Consider the following 17,634-nt stretch of genomic DNA (forward strand, 5'->3'; position numbering starts at 1 on the left):
GCGCCGGGCCCGGCCGGGCCGCGCCGAGCGGCCCCACCTGAGGGGCCTCCGCCTGCAAACCCCTCCCCCGGCCGCTCCCCCGCCGGCGAGGCCCGGCCCATGGCGCTCGGCGGGCTGCGCGGCCGCCGCTGCTGCTTCCTGCCCGCGCCAGACGGGCCCGCAGGTAGCGGCGGCCGCAGCGGGGCCGCGCCATGCGCGACTACGAGGAGGCCACCGCCTTCCTGGGCGAGTGGGGCCGCTTCCAGCGGCTCGTCTTCTTCCTCCTCAGCGCCAGCATCATCCCCAACGGCTTCAACGGCCTCTCCATCGTTTTCCTGGCCGGTACCCCCGAGCACCGGTGTGCCGTGCCCCGCGGGGCCAACCTGAGCGGCGAGTGGCGGAACGCCAGCATCCCGCTGGAGCTGCGGGGGGGGCGGGCGGCCCCCAGCCGCTGCCGCCGGTACCGCCTGGCCGCGCTCGCCAACTTCTCGGCGCTGGGGCTGCGGCCCGGCTCCGACGTGGAGCTGGGGTCTCTGGAGCAGGAGCCGTGCCTGGACGGCTGGGAGTACAGCCGCGATGTCTACCGCTCCACCATCGTCACCGAGGTGCGCGGCGGCGGCGGGAGCGGGGTCCCCTCGGAGCGGGGGGGGGGGCTGCTCCGGGGAGGGTGGGCGAGAAGTCTCTGGTTATCGTGGCCCAGCTTTGTCCTGCGGCTTTCCCGTGATGCCAGCCTGGACATCTTCCTGCGGTTACCTTTGGCACGCTCTATTTTGAGAGCTGCTGCTCGCCTCCACCTGCAGAAGCGGTCTCGGTTCCATAACTAGCACAGCATGGGTAGGGTAACTGCTTACCGGGTCTCATCTGGTATCTCTACAGGCAGCTTGGAGCAAGGGACCATGGGTTCAGCTCACTTGGTGGTTCGGAGAGGTCTTTGAACTCAGAATATCAAAAAAGTTTGGTTTATTTCTTTAAAAAAAGAAAAAGGTGGTCGAAGTCACCGTGAGTTGTGCAAAATGCAGCAGTCAGGGAGCCCTGGTTTGATGATGTGTCCAGAAGGACCTTGAACTTTGCATTGTGCCCACGATGTCTCTGCTTTGGTCACGGCCGCTGCTTTGGTCTCCCCACTCACCTGTTGCACAGGGCAGGTTCTCCTCTGCTCACATACACCCCTCGAGGCAGGTTTCTGATCAGGGCAGCTAGACAAAGCTGAAGCTGTGCTGATTGTCCCTCTTGTTTCAGGTGAAAGCTGGACAGACCCACAGGTGCTGGTTGACTTAAGATACAAGGAAATACATCTTGAGGAACACCTGAATTTCAAAATGCGGACAAGTTTTTTCAGAAAGCTCACAAACCATTTGTAGAGTCCCACTGCCTGTTTGTGCCTGTGGAGGGGTTTTACAGAGCTGGAACTGCATTTGCCTTTATTCCTTGCTTTGCAAAATGGCTTGTTGGTGGGTGTTTGGAATAGTGATGGATGTTAGTACTTAATGACCATAAGCTGATCTGAGCACAGAAATCTTCCTCAGGAGAAGGAGGAGCACTGGGGTGAGGAAGGGAGCGTGGGAGAGGAGCCATACCAGCACAGGGAGGTATGGAAATGGTGACACTGGAATTGTTGGAAACTTCCCTTGAACCGCCCCAGCAGCAGGGGCTTGAGTGATTCTGACAAGTGACACAAGGCGTTGCCTCGGCTATTTCTAAAGAACTGTTGTTTTCCTCAAGAGGAAAGCTGTTCTGAATTTCTAGACCCTGGTGGTTGCTGAAATGCACTGTTGTGGAAGGCTAAGGTGTCCTTAAGACAGCGTAAGGCAGTTGGCATCTTCTTGGGCTAGTCCTGCTCACAGGTTTTGTTCCAAGTGCCTTACTATAATGCTTGACCTGGCTTAGACTTGGTTTCAGCCAATACTTTGTCTCTGGAGCTTCTTCGCTGAGCTTTGGTTTGCTGTAAAATACAATGTCTTGAGATATCCAGGGGTCTCATAATCTATAGGAAACAGGAGCTGCTGACGTTTTGCTGAGACTCCCCAGCAGCTCTGGCCCGTTGTCTGTATGGTTTGGCAGATGTTTTGTGTCTGTGGGAGGTAGTGTTTGTCTGCCCAGACATCGTGCACTGAGGCAGTATTTTGTTCTTCCTTTAATATTAATGTTTCTGAGTGAGTTTTGCAAGAGCTGTGGCCTTTCACATACTTACAGGTTTTCGGTGTTAAACGTGTTTAATTTCTTGGCTTGGTGCTGCTGCTTTTATGATTCACTAATCTTGTGTTTGGTTGCATATCTCTAACTTACTGAATAATCATGAGGACCTTTGTCCCAGATTTCTGTAGCCAACACTGGGAGGGGGAAGGGGGAATTCTTTTTAAGAAAGCTTTTTGCTGACTCTCTTATGACTCTGGAGAAAGTCCTCGTTTATAGCTCTGCTTTTCAGGGGAGACTTAAAACATTCAGTTCCCTCTCATTTGAAGAGAGACTTCCTTTTCTCACACAGACTAACAACAGAAGGTTGTTATTAGCCAGGCTGCAGCATTTAAGCAGCTCCCGTGTAACAGAATCCCTTTCTGTTTTTTACTTTTTGAAATGCTGTAGCACAGGGGATAAGAAAAGCTTTACTTTGGCTCAAGAAGCCATCTGTGTCGTTCTTATTCCTCCATAAATCACATAAAAGAATGTAGGAGTAATAAAAGTTCATATGTGGTAGTAAAAGAAATAAAGCCGGGGTAATTAAGCTAACTTCTGCCAGTCATATCTGTTGTGGGGCTATACTGAATAACTGGAAATAGAATTGAGCAGTAGAGTTAAGAGCATGAGTGGACTAGAAATACGATCTAATGAGAAGACGTTAGATGATACAGCAGTCAAAACGTTTTGGTCCATACAGGAGTAATTCTTGCATACTGAAACGTAAATAGACGCTGAATTTTATACACACATATTCATCCTCTATTTCTAAAAACGTGGCGTTGTTCATCGATTTGAAATCAATTCACTGCAGGTGCTGTACTCCGGAGCTGCTTGTTTTCTGCCTGCTGTGCTCTTAACAAGCTTCAGAGCCTGTCTGGCTTTTGCAGGGGAAGGATGTGCGCGGTGGGAGTTGCCGAGTGCCCGAGGCTCGACGCAGGGCTGGTGCTCTGTCCTGTACCGACATGCAGGCGGAGAAAGCTCTGGCCAGGTACCACGGTCCAGAGGTTTCTGTTCCCAGCACGCCAGGGATTCGAGTGCCCTGCTGTGCTGTCAGAGCCCTGTCCCCAAAGATCCGTGGGTTATACCAGACCTTTGGGAAACAGGTGGAGACTGCAGTGGGGGCGTCTGGAATGGCACAAATGGGTGCTGTGGTACAGCTGTTGAACTGGAGGTTTCAGTGTTCACTCCTTGTTGGAAGGCAGAGGGATTTGCTTTACCAAAATAAAAACACAGGCTCACGTTAGACATGGTAATTTCCACAGGCTTTCCTAAGAGCAGAGCCAGGAGCTCACATGTAAATCAAGCCTGTGTCATCTGGGTTCAGCTCTCACTGAACACTTCATTAGTATTAGTCACCTCCATTATTTCTCATCTTTTAAAACAGGTGCGTCTTCTTTCTTGCTGGAGGTTAGTATCTGCTTGCTTTTCTGGCTGGAGTTCACACTGACAGCTTCTCAGCCCCAGGAGCTGATAAAGCTATGGAAAGACATTTAGGAGATTTGCAGGTACAAAATCTTTGTATTAATAGTCTTGTCAGAAGGAAAAAAAAAAAAAAAAAAGAAAAAAAGTTTAGTTTTCTTTGGTAAGTAAATAAAAATATCTGATGGATGTAAAAAATGTAAAGTGCTGAGGTTTTCAGAGCGTGATTTCAGAAGCACATAATGCAGGACTCTTCAGACTTGTACAGACACTTCTGACCTTGCAACATAAAATAGGGTTAGTATTATTAAAGAATGATAGGCCTGCACTTGATATTGTTAAAATGGAAACTGCTCTTTTAGAAGTACTCTGGACAATTAATGACAAGGTCATGTTCCCATCATGCTGTCTTTACTTTTAGATTAAAACTTGGTTCATGTTTCCCAGTTTCTGATGTCAGCGCCCTTTTTCTCCAACCATCTCAAAAATGTGATGTATGGGAGAGAGTTAAGTTTCTGCACTGGAATTATAAAATATTTGGCACTTTCCTTCCTGCTCTATGCAAGTTTTACCTCTGTAAACATTTAAAACAACTACAAGGGGATAAATTGAGCAGAATGTATATTTTGTAGATACAGACTTCTGTTTGTTTAGATAATAGGATTCAGTGTCTAGAGCTTCTAAGCATTTGGAATTTACAAATGTATTTTCAGAGGCGAAGGTGTTTAATAACACTCACAGCTCTCAAGTAAGCAGATAATTCATATGGATATGAAGACCAGATTCTGAATCAAAGGTCATAAGCAGTTGTGAGACTGCAAGATTATTTTTTTTTTTAAGAACCTGCCTCTACTTGCAGAGAGAAGCAAGTGGTAGGAGAGAGTACAGGATGTTGGATTAGCTGCAAAAATTCTTGCTAATGTTGATTTTAAAAAGATAATATTCACACATGGGACTGTCCCACCTCGTTTTTCAATCATGCCTGTTATTCTCAGCAAGAGAGAGGAAAGTTTAAATAAGAGTGTGAGGACATGATATATTATAGCTGTAAAAATGCTTTTTCCTGTAAGGCTTTTCCTTGTGTAACAGGGGTGTAACTGAGTAAGGCTCTAGCAGCTTTTATATTTGTCATTTAGGGCGATAGTAATGGTACTGGGGAGGTGCAAGTTCTCCTGCAGTGGAACGCGTTCTTCAACTGAGGCCCTAAATTATATTGTTGGTTGTCTTGCAACTGCTTCTGTAACTTTCCAAACGTATTTGGTGGTGATACGTATTTGTTTGCTGTCATGCTGTACTGCAAGAACTTTTGATGTTTTGAAGAGCTCCCCTATAATTAGACTTGCAGTTTCCATGCTGTGATGCATTAAATGTATTGGGCAAATTTTATGCTTAAATAGGATAGGCATGTTGATGTTAGCAGCTAGAATTTTGTTATTTCCTGTTTTGTCATCTCTTACAAGACTATATAATTGCAGTGAAAGTGAAGCAGCATAAGGGATCTGCGTTGGTGTCTGGATGAGAGCCACTCTGGGATTTACTGTCAGTAATTCTTGAAGTGCCAGCTCTTCTTTCGAGGCAAGTGGTATTCTGCAAGCTCAGTGGATGCAGAGCTTCTACACAAGAAGTTGCTCTTTACCCCTTAAGGCTTTGAAGTGCCTAGAGAATTTAGAAGAACAAAAATTTTTACTTGTTTTATGGCAGCATCCAGCTGGACTGGTGGCATCCTCTCAGCCTAAACTTGCCTCTCAATTGTCGTTTGACACTGTTGTTTTAGGCTTTGAGGGTTGGTCCACAGTTTGCAGTTTGAAGAATTCAGGTATTTCATCTTGGACTCTGAATTTCGTTGTGATTGCCGTTTGTGTGAAAATTGTAGGGTAGTATTCTTTTTGGCTAGAGGTGTTATATTAACGTTCAGTTTAATACTGGAAAGGTGTAAGACAGAATACAGGAAATACCAGTCTAGTGAGATCGGCACACTTCTGCGTATGCTGTTTAGTGTGATTCTAGCTAAACCTGCAAGGATACCTCTTGTTGAGGTTATGTTGTGATAAAAGGCTGGAACCTTAGGGGTTTTGTCCTTTTCAGTTTTATAACTGGGCTTGCCTTATAGTAAGGGATTTGGAGGTGTGGCTCCAGGTCGCTGACTCGCCGTGTGAGAGATGAAGCAGAACTTGGAAGATGTTCTCCTGAAGAGATGCTTAAGTGAAGACTGTAAATACCTAGACCTGCTTCATACTCTGGCCCCAAAGCTGTGCTCAGGAAGCAACTGCTTCAATGCCTCTTCCCTTGTGGTGTCCCCTGGCCTTCTCCCCCAGGCTGTCTGCATTTTCTGGTCGTGTCCATAGCCTGTTCTCTTTTCCCCAGCCCTCTTCCCACCTGTCCTCACCAGTGGCTGGTATCAGCCAGGAATCTGTTACGGGGTGCGTATCTCACCACGCATCTCACCTCTGGTGCATAAGTGATTATTGGCATTAGGTGTGAGGCTGCTGCTGAAGACGTTACTCCAGCCTCATTAATTGTTCAGGAAGTAGCTACAGCCCAAAGGATCTGTCTGCCTAGGAAGATGAGTTTAGACCCCAACAGAAGGGTGTAATCATTTAAAGTTATAAATAAAATTGAGTGAGAATGCTCTGTGCCCTGTCTTGAGCGTTGGGTACCAGGAGCTCAGTGCTTCACAACAAAGCTGATTTGTTTTTCTCCTGTTTGGCACCCTGATGCCTTGCTGAGGTTAACCTTATCTCATCGACTGGGGCAAAGGCCGTTACAGCTGGCTAACTCGGAGAGTACTAAGAAGTGAAAATAGCACATGATTTTTAGAGCACTGGGTCACAGTATACTGTGTCAAAACAGCACTGCCAGCAGTGAGATTCAATCAGTAACTACTCCTGGGACCCTCGCTCTCTGCAATGCTGGGCCTCTAACAGCAATGCTTCGGTGACTTCTTCTTGGGCCACGTGCCGCTGAGGGAAGGGTCTCGTTGCAGAATGGTTCTGGAAGACTGATGCCCCTGTGGAGCAGGCAGTGTGGTCGACCTTGTTGGTGAGTCATCAAAAAGTTGAAGACGTCAGCATTCCTTTATCAGGGCAAAGGTTAACAGACCTTAAAATCGCTTTGTTCTCATTGTTGTGCATCTGTGGAGTCTGTAAATAACTGCTATTGCACAACCAAGGTAGTTTTCCCCCCTTGGAAATTTGATAGTGAAGTTCACTTTGGTGTCTGGTTCAAGTGATCCTCAGTCTAACAGCTCCTAAGGAGCAGACAGAAAAACAAGCCGGTAACCATTGCAACATTTTAAGCACCAGTATGTTTCCACCTGCTAATGCAAGAAACTTTTGGCAGAAGAGTGCAAAACATTTTAATACCGTGAACTTTTCCAAGCAACGTCTCTACCTCAGTGGTCTGAAGAAAGGTTTTTTTTACTGGGCACAAGCATGCCAGTGTCTGGAAATCCGAGCGTTGCACAGCCTTGTGCCAGCGTACAGGGTGTAAGATAGGTGAAAAAAGATGGCTAACTCACAAGCATGGAGTGATCAGCTGGAAAATAATGACTTATTTAGACTATAAATCACCAAGCTAGATGTTTGGCTAGTTAAGATTTTAGTTCTGTTATTTGCCATGTCTGGCTCCAGTAGCTGATAGAAAGATGATTCTTTGTGAATAGGCGAGTCTTTATTAATGCAGGATCTATACTGGGAGTGGGATTGGTTTGCCTCTAAGTGTCATTCTGTGAAGACCCACGATAAATCACTGAAACCTCTGGCCTATGTGAATTTGATAAGGATCATTTGCTGCATATTTGCAAGGTGCCAGATACATTTCACTGAATCTTCCTGGCTGGATTAGCCTCTGTGATCATCACAGAACTGCTCAGACTTTCTTTAATTTATATATGAAGTACAGATTTTGTTGAATAAAGACAGATTTAATTATAAATGTTAGTTTTTAATCCCAATGATATTGAGAACTATAGTAAGTTAAATCCCTTACATAAGTGGCATAAATTTGTTAGCGTGTTAGAAAGCCACAGTTCTGAAAGGAACTTGTGTAATGATGCAGAATTGATGGGGTTGGTAGGATTTGTTGGAGCATTGCATGGAGTGCTGGTGTCTGTGCTTCAGGTGGTGTGAGGCTGGAAAAGTTTGGGGAATAAGTGCAAGAATAATGTCAAAGACTATGAAATCTGATATAAAGGTTCTTCAGACACAAGACCACAGTCAGATTTATCGAAGGAGAGGTTAAGAAATCGCGTGAGTACAGTTACAAATTGGTGTTTGTTTGCTCCTGTGACCTTAAAAAAATAATCATGGTGAGGTGAATTCGTAAGATTGTCAACAGGTTGGCAGCTAAAGTTACACAAACTGCTGAGTGTGCAGGCTGCATGAATGAGCATCATTCATCTCTAGAAAAACTTCCAGTTCAACTCAAACCTGGATCCTCTTCCATGAAGCAAGTGGTGGCTCAGCCGAGTTTTGCAGCAGGGATCTGGGCGCGGAAGGCGATTGCTGGTGGTGGTCATTCAGCGCATGGTTTTTAGTGATCCCCCAGCTTTAAAACATACACGAGGGTGTAGTTGTAGTTTGAAGTGTTAATAGACTGAGGGCTGTGGGATTCCTGGGGTCAGAGGCTTAATGCTGAGGGGACGGGGCTGGCAGACAAAGCAAAACACTGGTGTGGGACCACGGATGAGGTGGATGGAGGAGCTGGGACACGCAGCAGCTGCAGGGGCAGATCTTATGGGGTGTTCCAGGAGAAATTCTAAAAAAATAACCTAAGAGGAAAACACACTCTTTTTAATTATTTGTAATTGGGGAGCAAGGGGGATTAATTATTGGTGTCAGGGCGATGGTTTTCATCCCAGCTTTTTAAATACAGATGAAAAATGAAAAGTTTCCATCCCTGAAACATCAGAAGGGGCCCTGTGGGAACTGTTTGAATAACTAAGCTGAGGAGGGTTTGGCCTCGCATCAGAAGCATTGGCTGCCTCTAAATTCCTCCCTGGTGGGGCTGCAGCACCTCCTGCCCTCTGCCAGCGGGCTGCAGGGTGGTGTGGCAGGACTGGCAGAGCTCTGGGAGCTTCTCCAGCCACAGCACAGCAGGGAGGTAGGGGACAAGGTGTTCCTGCTGGGTTTTGTCCTTTCTTCTGATGTTTACACACTTCCCTCCCCCCCCAATAACCAAAATAAAATTAAGATTCTTTCAATAATAGCTGTTGGCATAGATACAGAAATAACACGAGTCCTATTTCAAAAACATCAGGCTGAAGTGGGTAGGAGGTTGGAAAGTATTGCAACCTTCATTTAATTAATATCTTGGTTTCTTCCTCCTTTTTGTTTTCATTGTGGAAATCTTGATTTGTTTGGTGTATATTTCAATTTGTATTCCGAAGATGATAATTGACGTTAGGCTCCTGGTGAGGAGTGAACAGCCTCCAGTCTCTCTCAAAACCATATTAAATTGTAATAAAGGAAGAGGCGCTTTTTTTTTTCCCCATAGTCTCGTTTCTGTAGTTCAATTTCTCTTAAATTAGAAATGTGTGTTTTTAATGGCAAACTTTGCCATATGCAGGGAAATCAAGTTTGGGGTCCATTCTCCTTCCAAAACCAGCAGAACTGCAGTGGTTTAAGGGGCTGCAGAGCCTTTGAAAGGGAGCAGAACCCAGTGAATTATGAAATTATGAGTTACTGTCACTCATATATGTGCGGGGGAAATACCGCAGCCATCCCCTGTGTAAAAGCCACGTGGGTCACACGTGAGGGCAGCCTTGGGGCCTCGGCTGGATGGCTCCAGAGGTGACTCAGGGCAGGTGGCCTTTGCCCTGTGCTGCTCCACGTCCCTTCCTGTGATTTTTCACGAAGCTGCATCTGTACGGTAGGTTAGTTACTCATTTCTCACGTGGAGGTTTTCTGTCCAAAGGGTATGTTTTCACCCAGGCTCAGCCAAGGCGTTTAGGAGGGAGGGGAAATCCTGTTTATTAGAAAACTTCCATGTTCTGTCTCCCTGCAGTGGAATCTCGTATGTGACGACGACTGGAAGGGACCCCTGAGCACCTCCCTGTTCTTTGTGGGTGTCCTGCTTGGATCTTTCATATCGGGACAGCTCTCAGACAAGTAAAGTATATACACCAGAGCTGCTGGCTCTATTTGATGCTGTTTTGTAAGCAGTTCTTGTACGTGAAGTTTCCTGTGTCTTTCTGCAACTGCTAACATGTTTGTATTCTGTGACTGTCTAATCTGAATGTACACAGAGTGTATAGAGAAAATGTCTTGAACTAGAACAGAATGTTACAAAGATTGTTAGTGGGTGTTGCCTTTTTTACCTGTTTATTTGTTCAGCAAAATCACTTCTGGAGCAAACTGGTTTTATTCCAGAAAACAGGTGTAGGGCATAAGTTTCATCTGGGAAAATCAGATCAATGGCACTCCCTTATAATTGCTTTGGACTATGTTCAGAGAGGCTTGTTTTCCTTTTTTTGAGGTCAAACTTTTTATAAACACCCATAGCTTCTCTTTCTCATCATCAAATGAAGCATCTAAGACCAATGATCTTCATTTGTGGAAGCTGCAAAGCATGAATGCTGTTCAGCTGTACCCCAGAGAAGCAAGGATTTCTTGTTTATCAGCACTAACATTTTAAAAAATAAAAGTGGAAGACACCATTAATTTTGTGCTGTTGCCAGTTGTTTGAGCTGGAAAAACCCATTTTTCTGATTCTCTCCCTGGGATTTGCTGTGCGTTGCATTGTGTGCTGTCTTCCTGATTCCCAGAGAACCATACGTGGGCCTCTAATTTGCTGATTTATGTGTAGCCTTTCTATTTCTTTGAAACGTAATCCCTGTGCCACAAATCTTGTAGCATCATCCAGGGCCATTGCATGGTTTCCTGCTCGCCAGGCTGGAGCAATCTTGAGCTTGGAGGCACTGAGTCCAGCTCTTCTGGACTTTTCTCTCCAGAGCCATATGCCATGGGATTTTTCCAAGCAGATCCCTGGTCAGACCAGTGTTTGCTCTCGCTGTGATCCTGCCTTCTGCCTCGTTCCTCCCCTCGTGATTGTGCATTTCACCATCACGCAGCCATGACTGCTGCTGACCTTTACATCCCCAAACAGTTCTCCCTTATTTGCAAGCATGAGGCCCAGCACTGTCTCCCTTTGTCAGCTCCTCCATCGTCTGCGGTAGGAAGTTGTCACTGACTCCAGAAACCTCCTGGGCCTTGTCCTTCCAGCAGGTGTTGGAATGGTTGAAGTCCCCCGTGACGGCCAGGGCCCTTGAGCGTGAGGCTTCCCCGTGGCTGGTTGAAGAAGGCCACGTTTACCTCTTTCTGATGAGGTGGTCTGCAGCAGACACCCACAGCGGTGCTGGCGTCGGTCTGCTGCTAATCCTGACCCGTGAGCTCCCAGCTGGCTCATCAGCCCTCCCCAGGCAGAGCTCCTCCCCTGGCAGAGCACTGGAAGGTGTGGGGCGATTTCCCCTCTTGGCCGTGGGGACTCTCCCACCCCTTCATCGCGGTGCTGCCGCAGGGCTCGGGTGCTGCATTCGGAAGAGCTTTCAGCCCCTTGTCTGCTACAAGGGTGGCGAATGTCTTCCATGGTGAAGCAGAAACTGTTCTGGTGCCAGAAGCCACAAGCTTCCCATCTGCACAGTCACGGGGGTCTCCCACAGCTCCTTCCCGTGGTGACCCAGATCCTCAGCGGGTGCAGCTGAGGCGCCACCGACGCGGCTCTCGCAGCCACTGAGCAGCGGCTTCACCTCACGGTCAAGAGGTCAGGTGCATCCAGCAGCCCCGCGACGAGGCTGCGTACAGTGTTCTGCTGCTGCCCCCTGCCCATCTGGTACAGAAGGTCCTGCAGCCAGCTGGCCAGGCGTGACATTGAGACAAACAAAATATTTTTCAGGTTCAAATAATGGTCTGTTCTTAACGTGTTGTGACCTACCTGAGGCTTGTGGTACCAGCTGTGGACCTCCTAGGCAAGTCTAACTTCAGGGTGAGGTTATGTGCGCCTGCACTCAGCAGATGTCCTGTCACAGGCTCCAGACTTGTGGTGTGGGGCTGCTCAGGCCAGGACATTGGCACTGACTCTTAAAAGAGTTTGATGTGTTGGCTTTAGTTTAGTTTCTCTTTTTTTTTTTTTTTTTTTTAATAATTCATCAATAGAAATCCTAGAGTCCCTTAAATTGGTTCATTTTTTTACCAAGTAAAATGAAGATTGCAGCATAGATCACTTACTGATAATTTCATCTTACAAACCTGAGTTTTACCTCTTTCAGAAGCTTTCCTTTTTCTTTTTTTTTCTTTTTTAACACACTGATCTGTCATGAACTGTGTGCCTCCACAGAGAAGGAGCATCTCATCTATTATTCCTGCATTTTAAATGATGTGCTCCCAGTGATTTGTCTCCCTGCTCATCCTACCAGTAGGAAAGGAATAGTGTTCCAGCACATCCGTAAAGGCAACTTAACTAGAAGCCATTAGAATATTATTTTCTCTTGGCCAGTGGATTGTTTTAATGTATTTAGGTTAGTTGTACCTGTGTCATGTTTCCTGAACCTCTGCTTTTTGCAGATGTTTTGTATCTCCTTAAGGATGCGTATGAGTAATATTGTTCTTTTTGTTTCTGAAGATTTCATTCATGATGTTGTATAAACTTTTTTTTTTCTTTTTTTTTTAATCTGTCCATGGAAGGTTTGGCAGGAAGAATGTGCTGTTTGCAACTATGGCAATGCAGACTGGCTTCAGCTTCATACAGGTCTTCTCTACCAGCTGGGAGATGTTTTCAGTGTTCTTTGTGCTGGTCGGCATGGGACAGATATCTAACTACGTGGCAGCATTTGTTCTTGGTATGAAAGTCCTGCTGGGCACAGTATGTGTTCTTTGTTTTGTGCTTTTCCTGCTCCTTTTCAGTACTGGCTTAGGGTTGATTTGTTTTGCCAAGCAACACTGTTAAGAGTGTGTCCTCATCACACAGGGATAATTCGTTCTCTCCTTGGAAGTTTCAAGTTCATAGAGGTGCAATCTGAATTAATTCTGTGGCTTACCATCCTAAAAAAGCAAAAAACCAGAAATCAATTATTCAAAAGAAAATCCATCTTCTAGCTGGAGAGATAAGACATGTAAGACATGATTTTTTAGGGATATCTGTTGTCCATTTTGGGGCCTAAATTTCTATTTGATTTAAAAACTTGCAAAAGAAAAAAAAAAAGAGAGTAAACATTATAAAGTCTCCTTTAAACAGCCCATAGTAAACATTTCAGTGGCGTAATGATTCTCACTTTGTATACTTTCAGTGTAACTAACACCATATTTGATTGTGGGAATGTGAATTAATTTATGAATCTGAGATCTTTGTTTAAAAAAATTATTAATTATTTTACGGTGACCTGGCTGTCCAAGGTACCAAGTGTTGACAAGAAATTCCTTTTGGGCTGAACCTCACTGCAGACATCCTGCTGCAGCTTCTGTAATCTTCCTTGATTTCTGTGGAAACGAGGAAGATTATATTTCTCTCTATGTCTCTTGATTTGCAGGTCCCAAAGCATTTCCAAGGGAAGCACTGACCCCCGTTCACTCATTTAACTCCACTGCCAGTAGCCTGGCCTCTGTTAGTGACCCGACAAGAACTCCGCATGGGTACACCAAAAGACTGTGAGGTTTTTTGGCTAATAGTGAAATAGTCTTTTCAAAGGTGATACAGGTCAGGAACCTGATTTAGGCATCTCTGAATTACCCTTTGAAGAAGGTGGTCTCTCTCCATAAGCTGGAGAGGACCCTATAGAGATCAAGCTGAGGTTAACTGCTGTGGATGTTTGTAGTATGTCAGGTGGTTTTAGCTCCTCAAGTAAAATGTGAGATTCTAAGAAGATAAAATTATAGAATTATTAGCTGCTTTGAGCTACAGAAATACTGTATGGCACTATTCTCTTGCTTTTCTACATATAATTACTTGAGTTGATGCTGGATCACTACACGAAACGGATCTGTGGTGCCTCTAAAACTGGCTGGCAGAGCGTGCCATATATTGTAACTATCCAGCGCAGTAGCTTTCAAAGCCAATTGTAAGAGGTATTTTTGGTAACTAACTTAGCTGCTATGAAGTTAAAATACTAATCTTCACTCTGTTGTTTTGAACAGGCACAGAAATTCTTGGCAAATCAATTCGTGTGCTGTTCTGCACGCTAGGCGTTTGCATATTTTATGCATTTGGCTACATGTTGCTGCCACTGTTTGCTTACTTCATCAGAGACTGGCGGATGCTGCTGCTGGCACTTACTTTACCTGGGCTGCTCTGCATCCCGCTGTGGTGGTGAGTATAACTGAGTGAAAAGTCTTCAGATTGTTAAGACCCAGACTCCAAGCCAACCAGCCTGTACCAATGAAATTCGGGACTGGGCAGGTGAAGAATGGATGTTGTGTCCTCTGCTCTTCCCAGTCGTTTAGCTCCAAGTCCATAGCTTTGTGGGTGATCTGACTCGTGCCTGAACAGCCTCTTTTTCATTTTCTGTAGGCTTCTATAAATTTGTGGTGCTCATGCAAAGAAAAAGTAAAACTGGCCCTTCTGCACCAGCTGAAATCCATGAGCTTTTAAGAGTAGGCCTGAACTAAGGGCAGAATGAGGAACCAGTTGTTTTGGGAAGCTGGGCAACGTTGGGGTGACACAGATGTGCACATACTGGGGTTTGTAGCTTGTCAGATCTGTGGGACTTCTGTGTTCTCTTCCATAGATAATGAATACTGTTGAGGTGGCATGTAATGTTTAAATAGGCCACATGGTGGTGGTGTTTCTTCACTTACACTAGCATTGGTTTGTGAGTCCATCCAGTTTTTTACAGAGTTGAATGACTCAGGCAAATTCTGCTTTCTGACTTGCCTTTGTCTGAATTTACAGTTACTAATTTTATATGTGTTACTCTCTAAGGATATGTCTCTTAATGCATGCTGCTTGTGTGTCACATTTCAGAAATTCTTTAATTAAACTTTTCCCATACTTTGAAGATTTTACTTTTTTTTTTCTGGGTCATTGCTTATTTCTTTAGTACTTCTAAAATCCACAAACGCATTTTAGTCTGTTCTTGTTCAGTATGCTAGTCTGCTCTTGTAAATCTGACTTCTGTTGTCATTCCTTTAATTTCTGCAAGATACGGCAAGTTTTGAGCAAGTCAGGCCTGGAACAATGTGTGTTGGTGCCTGCAGCAGTGCTTTCCGTGGAAATGTAGGCTCATTATTCTGAACCTTTTCTCCAGGGTCATTCCGGAATCTCCACGGTGGTTGATCTCCCAGGGAAGATTTCAAGAGGCAGAAGACATCATCCGAAAGGCTGCGAAAATGAACGGCATTACGGCCCCGGATGTAATACTTGACCCTAGTGAGGTAAGATTCCTGTAACAGTCCAGTTGTTTGCTGGCCCTGTCAATGACCATGTAAAGTGATTAATTTCCAGACATATAAATCGAGTTATGCCCGCAGCATATTATGTACTTGTCAAATGCACAAAAGGTCATAATTTCCCTGAGAAGCAGAATACCCTTTCCCTGCTTCATTGAGATTTGCAAAGCCTTTGCTGTGCCGTTCCTGTGGGAATGCCAACATATCATTCTAAGCCAAACATCTTTTTGTTCCAGTTTACAGCCACTTTTTTCCTTTTAAACTCTGTTTTTTGGGGGGAAAGTAATGAATTTGAGGTACCTACTGCTTTGTGATCTACGCTTGCACTGAACAGATTTTATGCTTGTGCAGTCTAATACAGTTCTGTAAAAGTCTAACACAGGACTAGTCCTGGCCAGTGGAACTGGAGATAATGTTATTCTAGTTCAACTCCATATTTAACTCCCATTTCTACTCCACATTAAGAAAAGCAAAATTTAAGCCCCTTTAGGGTGGATTAGCTAGCAGTATCTTTTCTTCCCCCTCTGTTTCTTCCAACACAGTCTGGTTTCCTCTAGGTATTTCCCCTTTCCCTGAGCTCTTTGTGACCTTAAGATGTGGAAAAAGTTCCACGCTCATTCAGGCATGACCTCCAAAAGTCAGACAGACAAACTGTTTGCGTAATCCGGAAGACTGAGCACCTCTCTAGGCAGATCTGTAGAATCTGCCTGGGCAGTTGCCCTGTTGTTTTCTGGCTGACAGTTGACATTATCTTGTCATTTCTGGGAAAATCCCTTGTATGCTCACTTGCTTTACAAGGCCTCTGTACCCGGTGAAGGAGAGTGGTTATCCATTAAACTGTAGTGTGTCTGCTACTGAGATTGAAACAGCTTCACTTGAAGTTAGCCAAGGTGCAGACAAAGCTGTTTGTTCAGACTTATAGATAGCTGGACAGACATTCCGGTCTTGCTGGAACAGAATGAGAATTCTAGGAAAACCCAGACCTTCTTATGAAGCTTTCCCCCTGGATTTTCATTAGAACATGCTTTTTTTACTGTTTTTTTTTTTTTTTTCTGCTTCTTTCTCATGCTGTAGGATAAAAACTTGCCTATTGCCAGCACTGCGGTAGGAGAATGGAAAATAGACTCTGACTCCAACATCTGCTTAAGGTCATTGTTCCTGGAGTCCTCTGTCGCCTGTTCTTAGAAAGAAATACTGATCTGTTTGCCATCTCTGAGTGGGGCTGGAGTATGGAGCAGCAGAAGGCAAGGGCAAGAGTAGGGGTGTTGCCCCAGGGAACAGTGGACAAGGGAGAATGCTGACCTTGGCAGCAGGGTGGGCTGAAGTACATGGTGCTTATTTACAGATAAATCATTGCATGTCGGCTTTCAGAAACACAGATTCATATTCTGATACTCAAGGGAAAATGAACTCAGCGATGGGGTGCTGTTTAAAAAAGAGAATTCCTGGCCATCTTTTTTTTTTTAAGTAAAGCCTGTCTTGTCTTTTTGAAGTAAAGTATGTCTGTGAAGACGAGAGAGTTGGGGCTCAGCCTGGAGAAGGAAAACCTCTGGGGAGGCCTTATAGTGGCCTCCCAGGACTTAAAGGGGCTACAGGAAAGCAGAGGAGGGACTTTTTACAAGGGCATGGAATGATAGGACAAGAAATAATGGCTTTAAACTGAAAGAGAGTAGATTTAGATTAGATGTAAGGCAGAAATTCTCCCCTGTGAGGGGGGTGAGGCCCTGGCACAGGCTGCCCAGAGCAGCTGTGGCTGCCCCCTCCCTGGAAGGGTTCAAGGCCGGGTTGGACGGGGCTTTGGGCAACCTGGGCTGGTGGAAGGTGGCCCTGCCCGGGGCAGGGGGTGGCACTGGGTGATCTTTAAGGTCCCTTCCTGCCCAAACCATTTCTATGTTAAAAGGAATGCTGTGACTGAAAAGTTTGTGCAGAACTTTCCTTCATCGGTGGTCAGTTTATGCTGTTCTGTCAGCTTTCTGAAGAGCTGTGAAGCAAAGGCTCGCAGCCTCTCTTGAGTTTTTAGGAAACATGTTTACACTGCAGACTGGTTCTCAGAAATCCGGCTGGCCCTTAGCCATCGTGCAGTTGGAACTTGAGTTCTGGATGGAGAAGCAACCCAAGCTCCTGCTCAGAGTATTCCTTGGCTCCGTGCAGCTGGAGAGCAGCACCTGCAACATTTAGGCTCTGGAGATTTCAAAACCAGTTAGGATCCAGCAGGTGACTAGTCGCAGACAAGCTGCAGAGCACAGATAGGGCCTGGTTGGCTGAATTATCCCTTGTGAAGGGGATAGAAATGTTTGGACTGAAACAAAGAAATGGACTCAACAGTATTTTTTTTTTTTTCCTGTTAAGCAGGTATTCTTTATTAGCAGTGCTGAGGTCACCCTGGGGATTCTCCACCACAAGGGCTCCCAAGAATTAGTAAGGGACACCAGTTTACATACACACAAATCGTATATATTCATTGGATTTCCTCGAAGGCGGTGTCTTATAATAATGAGTTCCCAGAATTTCACTTACATAGTCTGAGCATGCATAGTGAAAATAATGTGAGGGTCTTCGGTGGGCGAGGGAGGAAGTAAGCAGTCTTCTTCACGGTGTTCGCTGGCTGACCCTCTTTCCAGAGCATGCGCTGTGCAGGAAAGTCCAGGTGCCTCCCTCCTAAATCAGCAGAATCATCCTCCCT

General features: G+C 45.4%; 1 protein-coding gene across 2 annotated transcripts in view; it reads left to right on the forward strand.

The window, feature by feature from the left end:
- Window positions 1-95: 95 nt before the first annotated feature.
- Window positions 96-17,634, forward strand: part of LOC141964877 (organic cation/carnitine transporter 2-like) — a 30,909-nt gene continuing 13,370 nt past the window's right edge. The window contains exons 1-5 of one of the 2 annotated variants that reach the window (XM_074915745.1): window positions 96-584; window positions 9,580-9,683; window positions 12,255-12,409; window positions 13,701-13,872; window positions 14,810-14,936. In XM_074915745.1, coding sequence (XP_074771846.1) covers window positions 192-584; window positions 9,580-9,683; window positions 12,255-12,409; window positions 13,701-13,872; window positions 14,810-14,936 — 951 coding nt within the window. In that variant the 5' untranslated portion in view covers window positions 96-191. The remainder of the gene's footprint in view (window positions 585-9,579; window positions 9,684-12,254; window positions 12,410-13,700; window positions 13,873-14,809; window positions 14,937-17,634) is intronic. The other variant, XM_074915744.1, reaches the window with a different exon arrangement.

Source organism: Athene noctua, chromosome 12 (genome assembly GCF_965140245.1).
Source record: "Athene noctua chromosome 12, bAthNoc1.hap1.1, whole genome shotgun sequence".
Lineage (NCBI taxonomy): Eukaryota > Metazoa > Chordata > Aves > Strigiformes > Strigidae > Athene > Athene noctua.